General features: G+C 37.7%; 3 protein-coding genes across 5 annotated transcripts; all 3 read right to left on the bottom strand.

Annotated features, from left to right (window-relative positions):
• Nucleotides 1-3616: 3616 nt before the first annotated feature.
• On the bottom strand, nt 3617-5748 carry LOC112183971 (dof zinc finger protein DOF1.8). Of its 3 annotated transcripts, none has more exons than XM_024322288.2 (2): nt 5576-5748; nt 3617-5047 (listed from the first exon to the last, which is right to left on the bottom strand). In XM_024322288.2, exons 1-2 carry the CDS (start codon nt 5597-5599, stop codon nt 4175-4177), a joined length of 897 nt encoding a protein of 298 aa, XP_024178056.1. In that variant the 5' UTR covers nt 5600-5748; the 3' UTR covers nt 3617-4174. The 3 variants fall into 3 exon arrangements, with proteins under 3 accessions (XP_024178056.1, XP_040368463.1, XP_024178062.1); XM_040512529.1 differs by lacking the exon at nt 5576-5748 and adding an exon at nt 5163-5560; XM_024322294.2 differs by lacking the exon at nt 5576-5748 and adding an exon at nt 5220-5560.
• Nucleotides 5749-8298: 2550 nt separating this feature from the next.
• LOC112183963 (exonuclease mut-7 homolog) lies at nt 8299-11719 on the bottom strand. The gene is made up of 8 exons (XM_024322281.2): nt 11250-11719; nt 10676-10807; nt 10389-10512; nt 9774-10198; nt 9491-9567; nt 9254-9389; nt 8912-9115; nt 8299-8671 (listed from the first exon to the last, which is right to left on the bottom strand). The coding sequence occupies exons 1-8, from the start codon at nt 11622-11624 to the stop codon at nt 8612-8614; spliced, it is 1533 nt and encodes a 510-aa protein (XP_024178049.1). The 5' UTR covers nt 11625-11719; the 3' UTR covers nt 8299-8611.
• A 152-nt stretch (nt 11720-11871) lies between these two features.
• Nucleotides 11872-14896, bottom strand: LOC112183955 (putative pentatricopeptide repeat-containing protein At5g40405). Its single transcript, XM_024322274.2, is given in 4 exon segments — nt 11872-12811; nt 12814-13810; nt 14641-14688; nt 14792-14896. Coding segments are annotated over 2 exon segments (1851 nt in total). The 5' UTR covers nt 13763-13810; nt 14641-14688; nt 14792-14896; the 3' UTR covers nt 11872-11909.
• Nucleotides 14897-15707: the final 811 nt, after the last annotated feature.

The following is a 15707-nucleotide window of genomic DNA, read 5'->3' as shown; positions in this document are numbered from 1 at the left end:
TAGAAATTTATTGTGTTTATAATTATAGAATCATATAAGGAAAATATGATTATTATTATTTTTCTTTTAATATATAGATGTCTATTTTGGTTATTTAATCTATCTATAAAATCTGATTTAAAATATAAAAGAATAGGAATGTGTATTAAGTAGTTTGAGGTGTATATTTAAAATTTCCCGTCCTATAGCCAATTTTGTTGTAGTGATGAGACGTAGTTTTTCAATTCCACTTATTAAATACAGCCAAATTTTTCGTTCTTAATTTTCCCGCTAGTAAGGTTCCTCGAAAGAGTCGTAAATTAAGAATGACAAGCTAAATTTGTTTTCCTTGATTTGGAAACAGCAACTGTATTTAAACCAGCTTCAAATTAATGAGACAAACAGCAAACTTTGAAGTCTAAAGGCAATTTTTGTTAAAAAGTCTCTCTCTCTCTCTCTCTCTCTCTCTCTCTCTCTCTCTCTCATTGCAAGGTTATTGCAGAGCTTTATACTTAAGACTAGATGAAAATGCTCTAAAGTTCAGTTCTTCATATTGATTTGCAGGACGCTTAACTATATTATTCGAAATTTTGAGGCGTGGGTAATTGAAGAGCTCTCTGGGGTGCAGCCGTTAATAGTTCAGAAATATTGCATTGTAGAACAGCGTTGTTAACTTATATAGATGGAGTCCCCTCATGAAGAAATAGTTGAAATTGAGAGGTTACTTTCCTAACCTAAACAACTCTTAAGACAAATAATTGTGTGCAATACTGCCATATATGGGGATTATACATGTTCTATTCTTTCTGACCACCGAGTGCAACTAACACTGTTACGTATGTTTGTCGCGTGTAGTCCACATCTGAATCCAGCGACCACAGAGGAGCAATTTACCATAGAAAACTTGCCATGGTCATCTGCGGAAATATATAATCCGTATTCTTCATCCTTTCGTCCAATGTGGAATTATTATATTTCTAATGGCGTGTGTGTTCGGTATTTCAATGGATCCTTTAATTTGTTCTTATACGTTCTTGTTCTCAACGAAGATGTGAAGTGTATTGGAGGGGATAAGAAGTTGAAAAAAACAGCTCTTTGCTTGCGATCACTTACAGATATCCATTATGTATATGACATTTATTTTCAAATTGTTTTTTTACTTAATACCATGAGACATGACGCCAATAGGGAGAGGAGATTTCTACCACTTGTTAAGCGAATAGCAAGAGCGATTTGGCGGTCGTACATCTTAATTGATACTCTAGCTGTTTTGCCTATTCCACAAGTAAGAAAAAGACTTGATATTGTTAAAAATTGAAATTAGGACAATATGAATTCATCTTTTGTTAGACGATAATTAGAGTATATTAATTGTTTTAATGTATGCGCGCAGGTAGCAATCTTAATTTTCTTTACAAAAATGAGGGGCACAAAGTCTTTGAATACAAGGAACTTTCTAAACTCTCTTGTGATGGTGCAATATGTGGCGCGAATTCTTAGGATCTACCAAATCTATAAGAAAATTGAGAACAAGCAGCCTTCTAGCAGAGAAACTAGAATATGGGTTAAAGGCGTTTTCATGTTCCTCTTTACAAGTCATGTAAGTTTCTGTTTTAATTATCTTAACTAATTTATTTGAGCAGTCCATAATGTTTTAATTGAAAACTTGCCCTTCTTTATTTATTATCATTTGTTATGGAATTGGAAAAAGATGAAGCTCAAATGAAATCAATGCTTAATTGTGAGTTGAATTAAGAAGGAAAGGATCCTATCAAAAAAATATTAAAAGAAGAAGAAGAACAAGGAAATGAAGAGCTAATATGTTTTTCAGACCCAAATTGAGAATTTCCGGAATACATATACGGTACGGCCCTAGCTTATTAAAGTTATTTTCCTCCATTTTGATGGAGTTGGCAGGTGTTTTTCCTCCAGAACGTTATCAAATTTTCTTTTCAGTAGTTCGATTAATTATTAACAACTAATTTCTTGTCTTTGTAGGTAATAGGAGCCCTATGGTACTTTTTTTCTTTTCAACGAGAAATAGATTGTTGGCGATATGTTTGTCGAGTTGAAAATGGTTGTGAACTTCGTACTTTTAATTGTGCTCAAGATCATTCATTTCAAAATGTCCAGTTTCTGAATGATTTATGTCCTATAAGTTCACCAAATACAACACTTACCAACTTTGGCATATTTCTTGACACTTCAATCTGGTATATTAGAGTCAACAGATTTTCCGCAAAAAAAATTGTATTGTTTCTCGTGTAGCTTACGAAATCTAAGGTTTGTTCATCCAAAAGAAACAAAAAGAATAGTTAGTAAGCATAAAAAATGTATAAGAAATAACAAATCCTTTTGAAAATTAATTTTTTGCAGTTCTTCGATCTGGTCAAAATCTCCAGACCAGTGCTTATGCGTGGGAAAATCTCTTTGGGGGTTTTTCTATCAATAATTGGCATGTTGCTGGTTCTAATATATCTCAGTGCCAGTCTCGCACTACGTACGATTAGCCAAAAGCCGCATGCTTTTCTCCAATGTATCATCGAAGCAAACACTAATTATCCCCACGAGCCTGATCATCATCACCAACAGTACTCTAGTTTGTGACTAATTGTGTCAACTCGTTACTCCGATCCGTACGTACATGCTAATTAGTTCAATAGATTGTGAGAGATGCAGAGCTTATCATATCTGGACCTATTTACTGAGCAGAAGATGGACAAGTAACTTACAGAGTCCAAGAGATCAAGATCGGTGTGGTAATCCGTAAATATAGCTAGCTCAGTAGCTAGAGGAGGTAATTTGGTAAGAAAGGGACCTTTTGTCGACCCTAATCAAAAGATCAGAAAAGAATTATAAAAACTAGAGCGTTTTCCTTTTGAATCAGAGGACCTAATGAGATCAGGACCTCATGATATGGAGGTGCACAACTACCGGAAACCCTAGCTAGTGCTTGACTGCATACAGAAATTATTAAACATATCACAACAATGGAGGGTCTATACAAGTATATTACTAGATTAATAGAGGGTCTACATCTGAAAGATTTCGCAGAGTGGGAGAAGATTATTTCCTTGCATGCTTACCGCTGAGAATGTTTTGTGGATCCCACCTCACCTCTTTCCTCAACCAATTGGTAATGGGATCGAAAAAGCCAACTGAACTAAATCTGTACTCTGTAGAGTAACAGTGTGTGATATTCATGATTCATTCAAGAAACTGGAGGCAGCGTTATGAGTAATGACTTATTAGTATGACCGGGCCTTGAAATTAAAGTGGTTATAAACAGAAACTACGAATACAGGACCTGGAAGAGAAATGCTTGACTGAAGAAATCATGTCCGTAATTCGATTGTGATGTCATGTACGGGATATGCAATTATACATGATACATACAGATATACATGGTTCATTCTGAACATGATCCACTCTGTACTAAAACTCGTGGCTTAATGATGAAGGAGGGTAAGCTTTAATGGGTGGCAGAATCTCTCAAAGTCCGACCCAGATGGTTCTGAAAAGACCAGACATTTCTGACCTATTGCCAAGGAAAAAGAAAGAAGGAAAAACAAAAGGAAAAGCTTTTTTTTCTGCTAGAGGATGGACACCCACTATCATTCCAACTCAACCACTTCAATTAATTGCCTCAAACAAATTGATAAATCCATCACATTCTAGCTAATACACAATAAAACCACAAATCGTTCCATGAGTTAACTGGAATGAATATATAACACGAGTCATTCTTGTACATAATTTAACTAATTACCACTCTTTCTTGCTGCCGAACCCTAAAAAGGAATATGGGATTTGCTTGGCCTCCTCTTGTACTCATGAATCTTCGTATAGCATTCCTTCACACCCTTGATCACATGACCTTTTGAAGCCAACAAAAACATTAAGCTTCAACGATGCACATTGATCATTAGAGAGTAGTACAAGCTAGTACTTAAAGCAACACAAAATAAAAATGAAGAAACTAAATTTCTCCATCAAAAGAAGAGCGGTGAGAATTGAGAAAAGGGTCCTAGGAAAATAAAGTACTAAAAAGACTGATAAGAGAGGAAGAAAGAAATCCCATGTACCATATTAATTTGTTATTTAACTTATCAAACTCCAAACCAACCAACCCACCATGTGAAAATCAAAAAAACCAAAATACCATCTTCTTCTTGATCATCATTATGTTTCTCTTTTACCATGATCCTCCACCTAACATTCCATTCCAATACACCCCAGAATGGTCTCCTTCCCCTCCATTTTGCTCAAATTCAGTGCTTGTAGTAGTATTAGTAGTACCGCTTGGAATCTGCTTCAAATCCTGATCAGTAGGAAACAAGAGCCTTGCATGATGATGACTAGTACCATCTTGAACGCCTTGAAGACTTCCATAGCCACTCTCATACCCATCAAGAGAAAAACTGAGCCTTGGCTTAAATTCTTGCAAATTTGGAAACCCATGATTACCAGTAGAGAACATCGTGATAGTATTCGAATCTGCTACAGATATGGGAGCCATGAAAGAGTTCATTAATCCCCTTGATGCATTGATCCCAGTACTCTTGAGGAGCTCCATAGCCGAGAGATTATGAGGGGATGAAGTACTAATTCTAGAAGAGCTAGGGTTAAAGATGCTATGATGATCATAGTCCTGATCAGATGTTGGTGGGTATGCTAGGTTGAGATCTTGACCTTGGTGGATCTTAGGGTTTTGAGAATCAGCACTTTGTTGGGTCATCACCAGATCATGATGAGCAAGCTTCTTAGATGAATTGGAAGTTGACGGGGACGAAGATGATGAAGTTGAAGATCTCTTGTTATTCTTCCTTGAGCCTCCACCCACTGGAACATTTCTCAAAGACCCACCTTCAGTCCAATACCTTCTACAAGTCTTACAGAAGTACCTTGGCTGAGAGAGACTGTAATTGTTATAGTAACAGAATTTAGTGGTTGTTGAGTTGCACCTTGGACAATTCAAAGCTTGATCCTTCTGAGGTCTTCCTCTTCTCTCTAAGATAGGCCTTGAATCAGAAACTTCAACTCCCATGGATTTAACCACTCCAATCCCCTGAAATTAATAAAATACAAAAATAATAAAGCAAAAAAATAACAACAAAGACAGCGAAAGGGCATAACTTTGGTGGTGATTGCACACAGAAAGTATTTGTCCTTAAAAAATTTACGACAGAGATTTATGGAGGAAGTAAGCAAAAGGAAGAAAACAAGAGGTTCAGGATTACCACAGCAACAAAAGAAACAAGTTACTTTATCAGATGATGGGATGAAAAGCTAGAAAGAAAGAAAAAAGTGCAGTAGTACTACTTTCAACTTTCCAGACAAAAATGAAAGACCAAAGGAAGACAACAACAATATAAATTCTGATATTAGTGGAGGGGCTGAGCTAACCCAATAACATACATATCATCTGTGGAGAGGTAAAAGTATTAACTTTAGAACTAACAATCAAGAAAGAGAGATAAATCTTCAGAAAAATTAAAAGAGAGGTACTCTAATTCAGCTTTGAAAAAACACAACCCTAGAAAATAATTTCATGATTTCATGGAGGAAAAGGAAAAAGCAAGCAAGCTGCCTTTACCTGTGGCCAGTGAGCTGTGTCCATGGATTAAGAAGGAGAAAAGGGAAGAGAGAAAAAGCTATCGAAGTCTTTCAGAAAGAGAGAGAAAAAATCAACCACTTTAGTAAGCAGATGGTCTAAAAGCAAAGATGAAGCACTACTTGGAAGGAGATGGTCTATGACTCTATGTGGCGTGGTTCCATGTGTTGGCCAACTATATGAGAAGAGATAAAGAGAGAAAGAGTGCATGGGTGGGGTATTTTTGTCTTTTAATGCTCTGTCATTATCCCACATACATTCCTATTCATCCCTTCAACACAATATTTGGGAATAATGTGTACATGCACATAAGAAGTTTAGTAGAATATAAATATGTCCTTGCATTTGTCAATGTAATGATTCATTGTAGAATTTAGTGGGTTCTTTCTGACCAGAGAAGGAGGAATTGAGTTTACTTTTTCCCTGCTCCATTATTTCTTATTTTCTTCTATTACTATTTTCAGTTGCGCGCATTCCTTTTTCTTCATCAAATTAGGACAGGAGGTGTACTCATTTCCTTCGTTTAATTTCCACTAATGCCTATTTTCTGTACATTATTTTAATTTTTTCTATCGACAATGTCTCTTATAATTTATTATTTTATGGATTTTGAATAGACGTTTAGTCCAAATCTAATCTCCTATTCAGGAAAAAAGGAAGACAGACAGTGACCACATTAAACCTCCAATTTCTCACTCCAAAGCCACCATATATATGATATACATGTAACCCCCTAATCAAGCTAAGCTACTCTAGTAACTCTACCATTAGGCATAGCTAAATAGAGCTAGGGTCCGTAGCAAACTACTCTAAAAGCCTACAAAATTCAACATTACAGAGAGGAATAAAGCGACGTTCTTGCTAATCTGACCAAGCTCTTTGCGTACAAAGTAGAATCACCAGCGAAAAAGGACAAAGAGGAAAAGCTTTAGTGGAGTACCAGACAGAGGTCACAGAAACACAAACCCATCAAGGTGACGGCGGCAAGGTGAAGCAGTTGTCACTGCCGAAGCGGCAGCGGCGACGTGGCGGGAGACGATTGGCCGGAGAGCAAGCCGGGTTGATGACGTTTCGAAACGTGTCGGTGAAGAATATTTAGGACTCTGGGTTCCATACTTCAATCCCATCGCAGGAACAGTACTAGAAAACAAGAACGTGCGCGCGCATGTGGCGGTGTCGATCTTAAACACAACCTAAGCAACTGAGTTAACCGTCGTACGATTGTCTGACTCCATTAGGGTTTCAGTCAAACTCGCATTAGGGTTTTAGTCAAACTCTCTCCGTACCTCACGAGGTGCTGCCACGTCTGACGCTCTTCCCATTTAGGGTTTCAGTCCTTATTCTTGTCGTCTACCAGGTCTCACTTCAGCTGGCTGTCACTGGCTACCGGAGCGCCATTGGTTTGTACGACTTGTCGTTGAGCTCGCTTGTCGCTTTGGGTTATCATTTTATCAATGATTTGAGGTTTGATGGCAACGAGGCAATGGAATCCATATCCGTGACACTGTTACCCATCACTATTTGCAGGAGTAATTTGATAAGAGCTAGAATGGAATCTAGTTGCTTAGTCTTGCATAGTTGCACTAGGAATCTGAATAGGGTTAGCATTCAAGCGAGTGAAGACAATTGTCCTTGGAAATTATTTTTGCACTTAATATATTTTGCAATTTTCATTATCTATGTGATTATGACGTTAATAAATGAACGTGTTTCTCACGCATATAGTCATTTTCCATCAATTACTTCAACTCCAATATCAATCAAAAATTTAAGACGAACGGGTTGTTTGTTATGACCAATTTCTATAGTGTGTTCGAGCTCTCGGGCTGACCCGCCATTACTATCGATCTCGGCTTCCTGCAGGCACTAGGCAAGACAGTGTGGTTTTTCCCTCTCTTTCTATCCTTATCCCGAAGGCATACGTTTGAATCACTTTAAATCTCATGTGCACCACTTTGAAATGTTATGATCTCCAATAAGTAGCATGTCTGAGATCTCCAATTTAAATGTCTCGATTCTCCTACCCCAGAATTATATATACAAAAGGAAGAAATATTTCAAAAAAAATCTATTTTTTATAGAACAAATCTGGTTCTGTAAAAATTTGAATTTTCCACACAAAAGATTGTGAAATTTCCTTGAAAGCTTTTCACAATGGCGACAAGAAGGAGAACATTCCTTATTCAGCGAAAGAATGAAAAAAGGGGGGAATTCCTCTTGTGCCTTCTCCGTCTTTACAAAGAAAAACCTACAGACTGGTCCAACAAAGGTAATCCACCCAGAAAAGCAATATGAACACGTGGGACCTAAAAAGACTTTCAAAAATCAACCATGGCCTATCCATTACCCATAAAGCTGTAACCAATGAAGCTTCCCTGGTCTCGAGTCATTACCAAATAAGTAGTTTTTATTCTTGAAAGGTTTCCCATATCTTCATCTAAATCTAACTTTGCCTAACTAATGTTTTACAATCAACTAATTTAAAAACCATTTGCCCCAATCACAACAAATCTTGGTGCCTTGGTTACCCAACACCAAAAGTTACAGTATCTTTATTTAAAGGAAACTTCAAGTCCTAAATAAAGATTATTTAACATGGCAAACATAGCAAGAGAACTAGCCTATGTCTCACATTATTTTAAAGGACGACACACAAATGTTTGAAAAGTTAGGCAAAGCATGCGTGTTAATTGTCAAGATTGTCATCACCCTGAACATTCCTTAGATTGAAAATGAAGTAGATTCATACTTTAATCCCGTTAACTAGGGAGAATTTGTCCCCTACATTCACTTCTACATCCAACAGAATGTTAAAGTTAATTGTTATACTTCAAGATCAAGCTGACTTCTATACCTAGTGGGGGCATGAGGCAATACCATCACTGATATGGATGGTAAAATAGATTGCTTGGAACTATTCAACAGGATTATATTACAACAAGGATTGAAATTAGACCTCAGAAAATGCGAGCGAGAACAAATAGGCCACTAGCATGCACAATGATTATCCAGTTCAACTTACTCGTTCAACTTGCAGACATCAATGAACTTCTGAACTGCATTGTGGTACTGAGTTCCCTGTAACATGTACACACATGATATCAAACACAGCTACCAAAAATGTCCATTTAGGAATGTGTTGGTTCATATCAAAAAGTTCTCAGAATCTCAAGTTATTTGTCCAAACAAGTCAAGCAAGGAGTAATTTCCTTATTGCAAGAATAAACAAAACATACTATATGAATGTAATTTACAATTTATATGAGTTCCCGGATATAAGTCCAAATGAAAGGGTGGAGAGTTCAAAGAAACACATACCTCCCAGTAAAGCTGGTTGCAGTCCATGCATTGCCAAAACTGTAGATTCTTATCAAACAAGCAGTTAGGGATTCTTTGGAAACCTTTTGCAGCTTCCACAGCTTCTTCAGTCGTCAAGGGCTTTTGAATAAACCTACCATTGCATCTGGTGCATCTTGACATCAGCTGATCTTCACTAACTTTCAGTTGGAAAGTTTCAATTACCTGCAATATAATTCAGATTTAGCCTGAAACAAAATTTCCTCCTGTCTGATAGCTTCTATGAGTGGTAAAGTAGTTTCCCTTTAAATGCATTCGGATTTCCACAGAAGTGGAAATATTTCAAAATGAGCACATGCGTACCTCAAGTAGCTGTTCATTCTTGAGAAGACTCTTCACCCTATATATTTGATTTTTGATTAGATACTCGTATCTAAGTAGCTTAGCATCCCGCGTCAAGAGCACTCTTTTCTCTCTATTTGCATGATCTATTAATTCCCTGCATATGATGAAACAAATTAATAATGTCATGGAAAAGACATTAAAACAGATCCAAGCTCTACATAAAATTAACATCTAACAGCATAATCTTGATAATACCTGGATTCAGGCTTTTTCGAATATGGGCTTGCAGCATCGATCCCAACACATCTTAAATGTTTAGCTAAGCCTTCGACCTGAATACACATGATCAAGAAAGTAGCATGTTACATTTCAGCAGCAGACTTATTGCCCTGAGAAGAACCCTTGGAGTGCAGCATATATGCAAACGGATAGTTCTTTTCCCTGGCTAATTGGCATTTGGAATAACTCATGGAAGAGAAGGAAAAAAACTAAACTCAAAAACTCAAACTATGGGGAGTAAACATATAAGAGAACTTACCATCACATCACATAAAAACTTCGGATGTCCATCACCCCCTACAGTCAAATCCCATGGTGCAGGACCTTTCCAATCATCAAAATAATGTCCTTGCTTGAAACCCACTGATGACCGTCTTTTGCCTTTTCTTTTGCTAGCTTTGGCTTTCTTATCAGATTCTCCCAATAAAATCTTTTCCCCATATCTGCTTACAACCTTCAAGAGAAATTCATCCATAGGCTGGGTATTCCTATGCTGTGTCATAATAGCTGTTCCCTCTACAGTAGTTATATCATTAGAAACATCAGTAGCTCGGACCATATCTACGGCTTCACAAAATTTCATCCTTACAACTTTATTACATATATCAAGCTTCTCAAGAACTTGTTTCAACCCAAGGTTCACAATGGCGGGATGTGGTTCAGAAGGAGAGTGAACTAAGATCCCTGCAGTTACAATTCCAGTAACTCCATCACCAACAGGGAGTAGCAAACTAGCAATTGGTATAACAAAAGGCAAGGCTTCAAAAAATAAATAATCTTATCCTTTCTGTGATTAACACGATACGGTGCAAGAAATGCAAAAACTCTAGTATATGAAGCAATTAATGTGATCTAAAGATGCCGTACAACGGACCTTCCTTAATGACTTTCACTCGGAAGACATTGAATATTTCAAGCAAGCAATGTGCATCCATAGCTGCATATGTTTTCTGCTCTTCTGTAAGAGGGCGACATGACCAATCACTACATTGTAGTTCCTAAAGAAGAGATGTGTTACTTTAACAATCATTACAGTAACTAAAAATACCCATCTCATCACTCCATCGCAGTACTTAGGAGCCCAAATATTTACATTGTGGAGTAGAATAGGAACATGAATGATGCTCAAATTAGAACAAAAAAAAAATTCAAATGCCAAACCTTTGAAAGAGAAATGCCAAGGAGTTCTTTGCAGATAGTTGCCAAACTCTTGGTTTCCTTTGGTGTCTTCTTCCCATGTTGCTTCTGTTGCAGATGCTGGTATATGCTCGTAATATCCAAATATGGCTCCACCTGTTCACCATACATTCATAAACTATAAGCCCATAACCAAAATCCTCTCTACAGAAAAATATCAACATATACTCTACGATACAGCCCTTCAGTCAACTAGCTATCTGCAAAGGGTAACCACTCAAAGCGGAAACTAGGCCATAAGCAAATCACATTGATCACAATAACTCAACTCTTAACCCAAACTCCCATCCCACTATCACCAAAGCTCAAGTCACTGGATACCTCACAAAATATGGCCTTGTTTTGCTTCTTCACTAACATAAAAACAGAGCAATTTTCCCATATTATACATATCTATCACACAAACCATACTATTTCGACTAAATAAGCATAAGTTAAGAAACAGAGCAAGGTAAAAAGCATCCAACTTTGTAAAAAAAAATCAACTGGGTAACTCTAAAGCATTCATCTTTGCCTTCACAAACCCAAAATCTCTTACCCTATCAAACCCAGGATCACAACCCTGAGAGCTGAAAGTGGACGACAGGTAAACCAAATCCTGCTTAAACCTGAAACCCAGTTTCAGAACATCAGGGTTCACAAACGCGTCCCTCAGCAGAACCCATATTGAAGGCAGAGGGACGGAGGCCAAGTCGAGCAGGAAGACGACGACAGAGTCGTCGCCGAGTTGGCAGGCGAGTTGGAGGAGAGAGACGGTTGGGTAAGTGGGGTGGTGGGAGCGGAGGGGCTTCCACTCGGCGTCGAGGGCAATGATGGTGGAGCGAGTCAGGGAGGAGGTTAGGTGAGTGAACTCGGGAGAATCGGTGGAGGAGACCGAGTGGGTTTTCAGGGGCATTGGGTTTTGGGGATCCATGGAACAAGAGTAGCTGCTCTGTGTTTTTTTTTTTTTTTCAGGTTGCAGAAGACATAGGATTAGGGGAGGGAGCGGTCCGGTCCAGAATTGATTACCAAACCGGTCTGTTTTTTTATTTTTTATTTTTTTTTTTACTTAGGATTGAATTTTTCTGACTTTAGTTAGAATTTGATGTTGGGTTATGTTAGGGTGAATTTTGCATGGAATCAAGTCTAGGCATTGTTTCTTGCTTCAGTAGAATGATACATCAAAGAGTAAATGCAGCTTTGTTTTCCTTTTCTTTTTTCACCAATAATCCTTACAAGAGCACTCACCATTTTGAAAATGGTGAAACCTATTTCTGTCTCTTACTATAATCACTCTATTGAAAATCTTGGATATCATTTTTGTTACATCATGACAATCCCAACAGACCCTGAGGTTCTTTGCAATCCTAATGGGCACTCCTTCTCTCAAACCGATCAAACCAAAAGCAATGGCAAACTTCTCGCTGTGTTTAAACAATGCATCCTCTTTCTCTTCTTCTTCTATATCGAACAGCACAGGGTTGGTATTGGCAACATAACCTGCTAATTTCAGGCGCCGGGAGATTTCTTCCAGCATCATTTCGATTTCATTATACCTTGGATGAGAATTGTCTTCCCCTGCAAAGAATTCATGAACTTCCCCATCAACTTCTATGACACTACAACCAGGAAGCTTCCTCACACCTTTAGCCTTCATATTTTGCCGCACATTACTAACTCCATCATAAAGCTTGGAATCCGCATATATATTGGACAAAAGCACATAAGCACCGTGATTCCGGTCCTCGAGTTCTACTATCTTTCTTGACGCAAGCTCACCCAGTTCCATATTCCGATACATTCTACTAGCGTGGAGCAAAGCCCCCCAAGCACCCGCATGAGGCTTCATTGGCATGTTGTTAATGAAGTTCAGGGCTTCATCTAAACGCCCAGCTCGACCATATAAGTCAACAATGCACCCATAATGCTCTAGCTGAGGTTCAATCCCAAACAATTCTTTCATCGAGTCAAAATGTCGACGACCTTCCTCCACTAGTCCAACCACAGTACAACCCCTAAGAACCGAAACAAAGGTAACTTCATTTGGCCGAACGCCTTCTTCCTCCATGATTGAGAAAAGCTCAAGGCACTTCTCACCAAAGCCATTCATAGCTAGTCCCCCAAGGCAACACTCCACGTATACACATTCTTTTCCTTCATCCCCCAAAACACTTCCATAGCCTTACTCATGTTCCCACATTTCGCATACATGTCAAGCAGTGTAGTCCCCAATGTCACTGTCATCCTTACCTTGTTTCTCTCTATATATGCATGAGCCCATCTCCCTTGATCCAGTGCCCCCAAGTGACAACACGCCGATAACACCGAAACCATACACACCTCATTCACCCTCACACCCTCCATTTGCATCAAATGGAACAAACCCAAAGCTTCCCTAGACTTCCCACATTGCGCATACCCCGCAATCATCGCATTCCAAGCAATGGGGTCTCTCTCAGGCATTTCATTGAACAATAACCGTGCATAATCTACATCCCCACATTTAGCACAAGCGCTCACAATAGCAGTCTGACACACCAAATCAGGATCGGCAATGCCGCTAAACACTCTATGACATTGCTCCAAGCAACCCAATTCCGCATACATAAATATTAAAGCACTTTGAACATGCGGGTCATTCTCAAATCCATGCTTTACTAATGCACCATGGACCGAAGGACCAGTCTCAAATGACGAAAGCTGCGCAGAAGTGCGAACCAAGAAGTTAAATGTGTAGTTATCAGGTAGAAGATTGTTACGTGAATGAAGGATTCTGCTGTAAAAGTGAAAGCTTTTACTGGGTGTGGAGCTTTTGGAATAGGCCCTGATCATGGAGTTGAAGGCAAAGAGAGATGGGTTGTCACATTGGTCCAGGACTCGGTTGGAATATTCCAAATTGTTGGGGTTCCGAACAGCAATGGTGGCAACAAAGTTGCCGGAGAGGTGAGGATCGTTGAGAACGCCGTTAATGAGGAGTTGGGTATGGATTTGCTTGAGATCTATGAGAGTGGTGGATGAGTCTACTAGTGCAATTGTTGGGTGTTTTGCAATGCATCTCAAAGAGCTCATCATGACAATGTGGAGTTGCAAGAGACCGAGCTTCCATTAAACCAATAATTCCTGCACAATTAGATAGCAAGAGCGTGCTTATTAGATTTCATTGAAGTGAACAAACCAAGACCACCATATCTCATCGTGGCCAGACTTCACTTATGAGACCAAACACTCTTGCTTAACTACAACCCATGATACTATGGTTTGACAAAATCTATGCCATATTATCAATTACTGTACATTCCATCTGAATTTATTAATCAGTTGGTGAACAAGCTTTTACCTTTACATTGCAAGTTTACCCTTTTGCTGCTCATGAGTCACGACAATGTAAACTCACTAAATTGGATAGTAACACGTACAAAGGTGATTGGAGAAAGTCAGAATAGCAAGGATATGCTACAGATTATAGACTACAGTTCATTATTTGTAGCCCTTTAATTCTTTTTATTTTAAGAGCAATATCTAGCTTTAATATGTTTTCTTGTTAAAAAATAAATAAAAATAAAAAATAACAACAACAACAACAAGTCCAAATCGATGAACATGCAAACATGCTCAAAGGTCATTTTTTTCTCTACTCAATAAAATGAATCCTACAACCCCAGCCGAAATGTAAGTAAACAAAAGGAGACAGGATTTTGAGCATGGCATCAAATTCGACTTGAACAAATTGTTGGGGGACTACCAATCAACATGTAGGGACTGTAGTTTGCCAAAAGAGAAAAAGAAAACAAAACAGTGAAAAAGCAATTAAACTGAAAAACAAAACTCAACGAACAAAGCATAAATAGTTCTATATCAATAATTTGCTAAATATACATATATGAAATTTGCTCATGGGTTTTACTGTACTAAGAATATAGAAAATTCACATTCTTTGAAAATATATATACCTGAATTCAAGATAGTTGAATAATCTGCCTGCAAACTGCTCCTAAAATCTACAAAACCAAGTGACAACAATTAGAAAACTTGATATTATCATGGCTCTACATACCATAAACTCAATACAGAAGCAATCTAATAAAATTTTACAGTTTATACCTGAATAAGAATAAGCAAGCAAGTTGACACTGAGCAATAGACAAAGGAACAGTTGCAGAAAGATGGTGACAAATTTTTTTTGCAGAAATCAAATAAAACAACTATGAAACACTAAAATTAATTGCAAAGCTACCAACAATAACTTTAATACAAAGTTTCTGTGAGCCAGGCAAAAAAAAACCTTTACTTGTCATGGGAAAGAAAACAGACGTAACTGAATGAATGACAATTATAAACTGAGAACAATCAAATGTAGCAAATATAGTGAAACTACAGAGTTGGTTTGCAGAAATACGTTTTAAAAACTGAATACAAATATTATATTTGCTACATTTGCAGAAAAAGAGAGCGTGAATCCAAACAATATTAATCCACACACACATCAAATTAGTATCTTAATGATTCTTCAATTGTCATTGCTTCAGATTTCATACTAAATAGATTAAAAATCATAAAATAAAAATAAAATAAAAAAGCATCTATAACTCATAAAAATAGTAAATCTTTGGTTAACTGATTACATCGAATTTGTGTTCTCCGTTTGGACTTTGTGAATTCCTCGAAGTATTTGATTTTTAATCTTCACCATGCTTTATTTATTTTATGGTTCCTTTCCACAACTACATGAAGGATCTAGGTTTTCTGTTTGTTCATGTTATACAAATGTCTGCAAAGCATAAGAACTATCTTCTTTGCTGGAAGAAAAAGACTTCTGGAAGCACTTCATTTCCTGAAGCGTTTTGGTTGTAGTTTTTGTTCATGAACTGGCCAACTGCCACATGGCTGCTAAGACTACTTTAATACATGGATGCAAGCAGTGAAATATATCTCTCTAAGTTGGGAGACAAATCTAAATCCCATTACAAAAATAAAAAGAAGGAAATGTGAAGCTGCGAATCGCAATGTATCAAAAGGA

Source organism: Rosa chinensis, chromosome 1, assembly GCF_002994745.2.
Source record: "Rosa chinensis cultivar Old Blush chromosome 1, RchiOBHm-V2, whole genome shotgun sequence".
NCBI lineage: Eukaryota > Viridiplantae > Streptophyta > Magnoliopsida > Rosales > Rosaceae > Rosa > Rosa chinensis.
This window is presented reverse-complemented; position numbering and strand designations above follow the sequence as displayed.

Coding starts and splice junctions, on each gene's coding strand:
- LOC112183971 (XM_024322288.2), bottom strand. CDS start 5,599: ATGGACACAGCTCACTGGCCACAG. Junction 5,048..5,575: donor ACACAGCTCACTGGCCACAG/GTAAAGGCAGCT, acceptor TATTAATTTCAG/GGGATTGGAGTGGTTAAATC.
- LOC112183963 (XM_024322281.2), bottom strand. CDS start 11,624: ATGGATCCCCAAAACCCAATGCCCCTGAAAACCCACTCGGTCTCCTCC. Junction 10,808..11,249: donor GTGATCCTGGGTTTGATAGG/GTAAGAGATTTT, acceptor TATGGTGAACAG/GTGGAGCCATATTTGGATAT. Junction 9,116..9,253: donor AGAATGAACAGCTACTTGAG/GTACGCATGTGC, acceptor ATTATATTGCAG/GTAATTGAAACTTTCCAACT.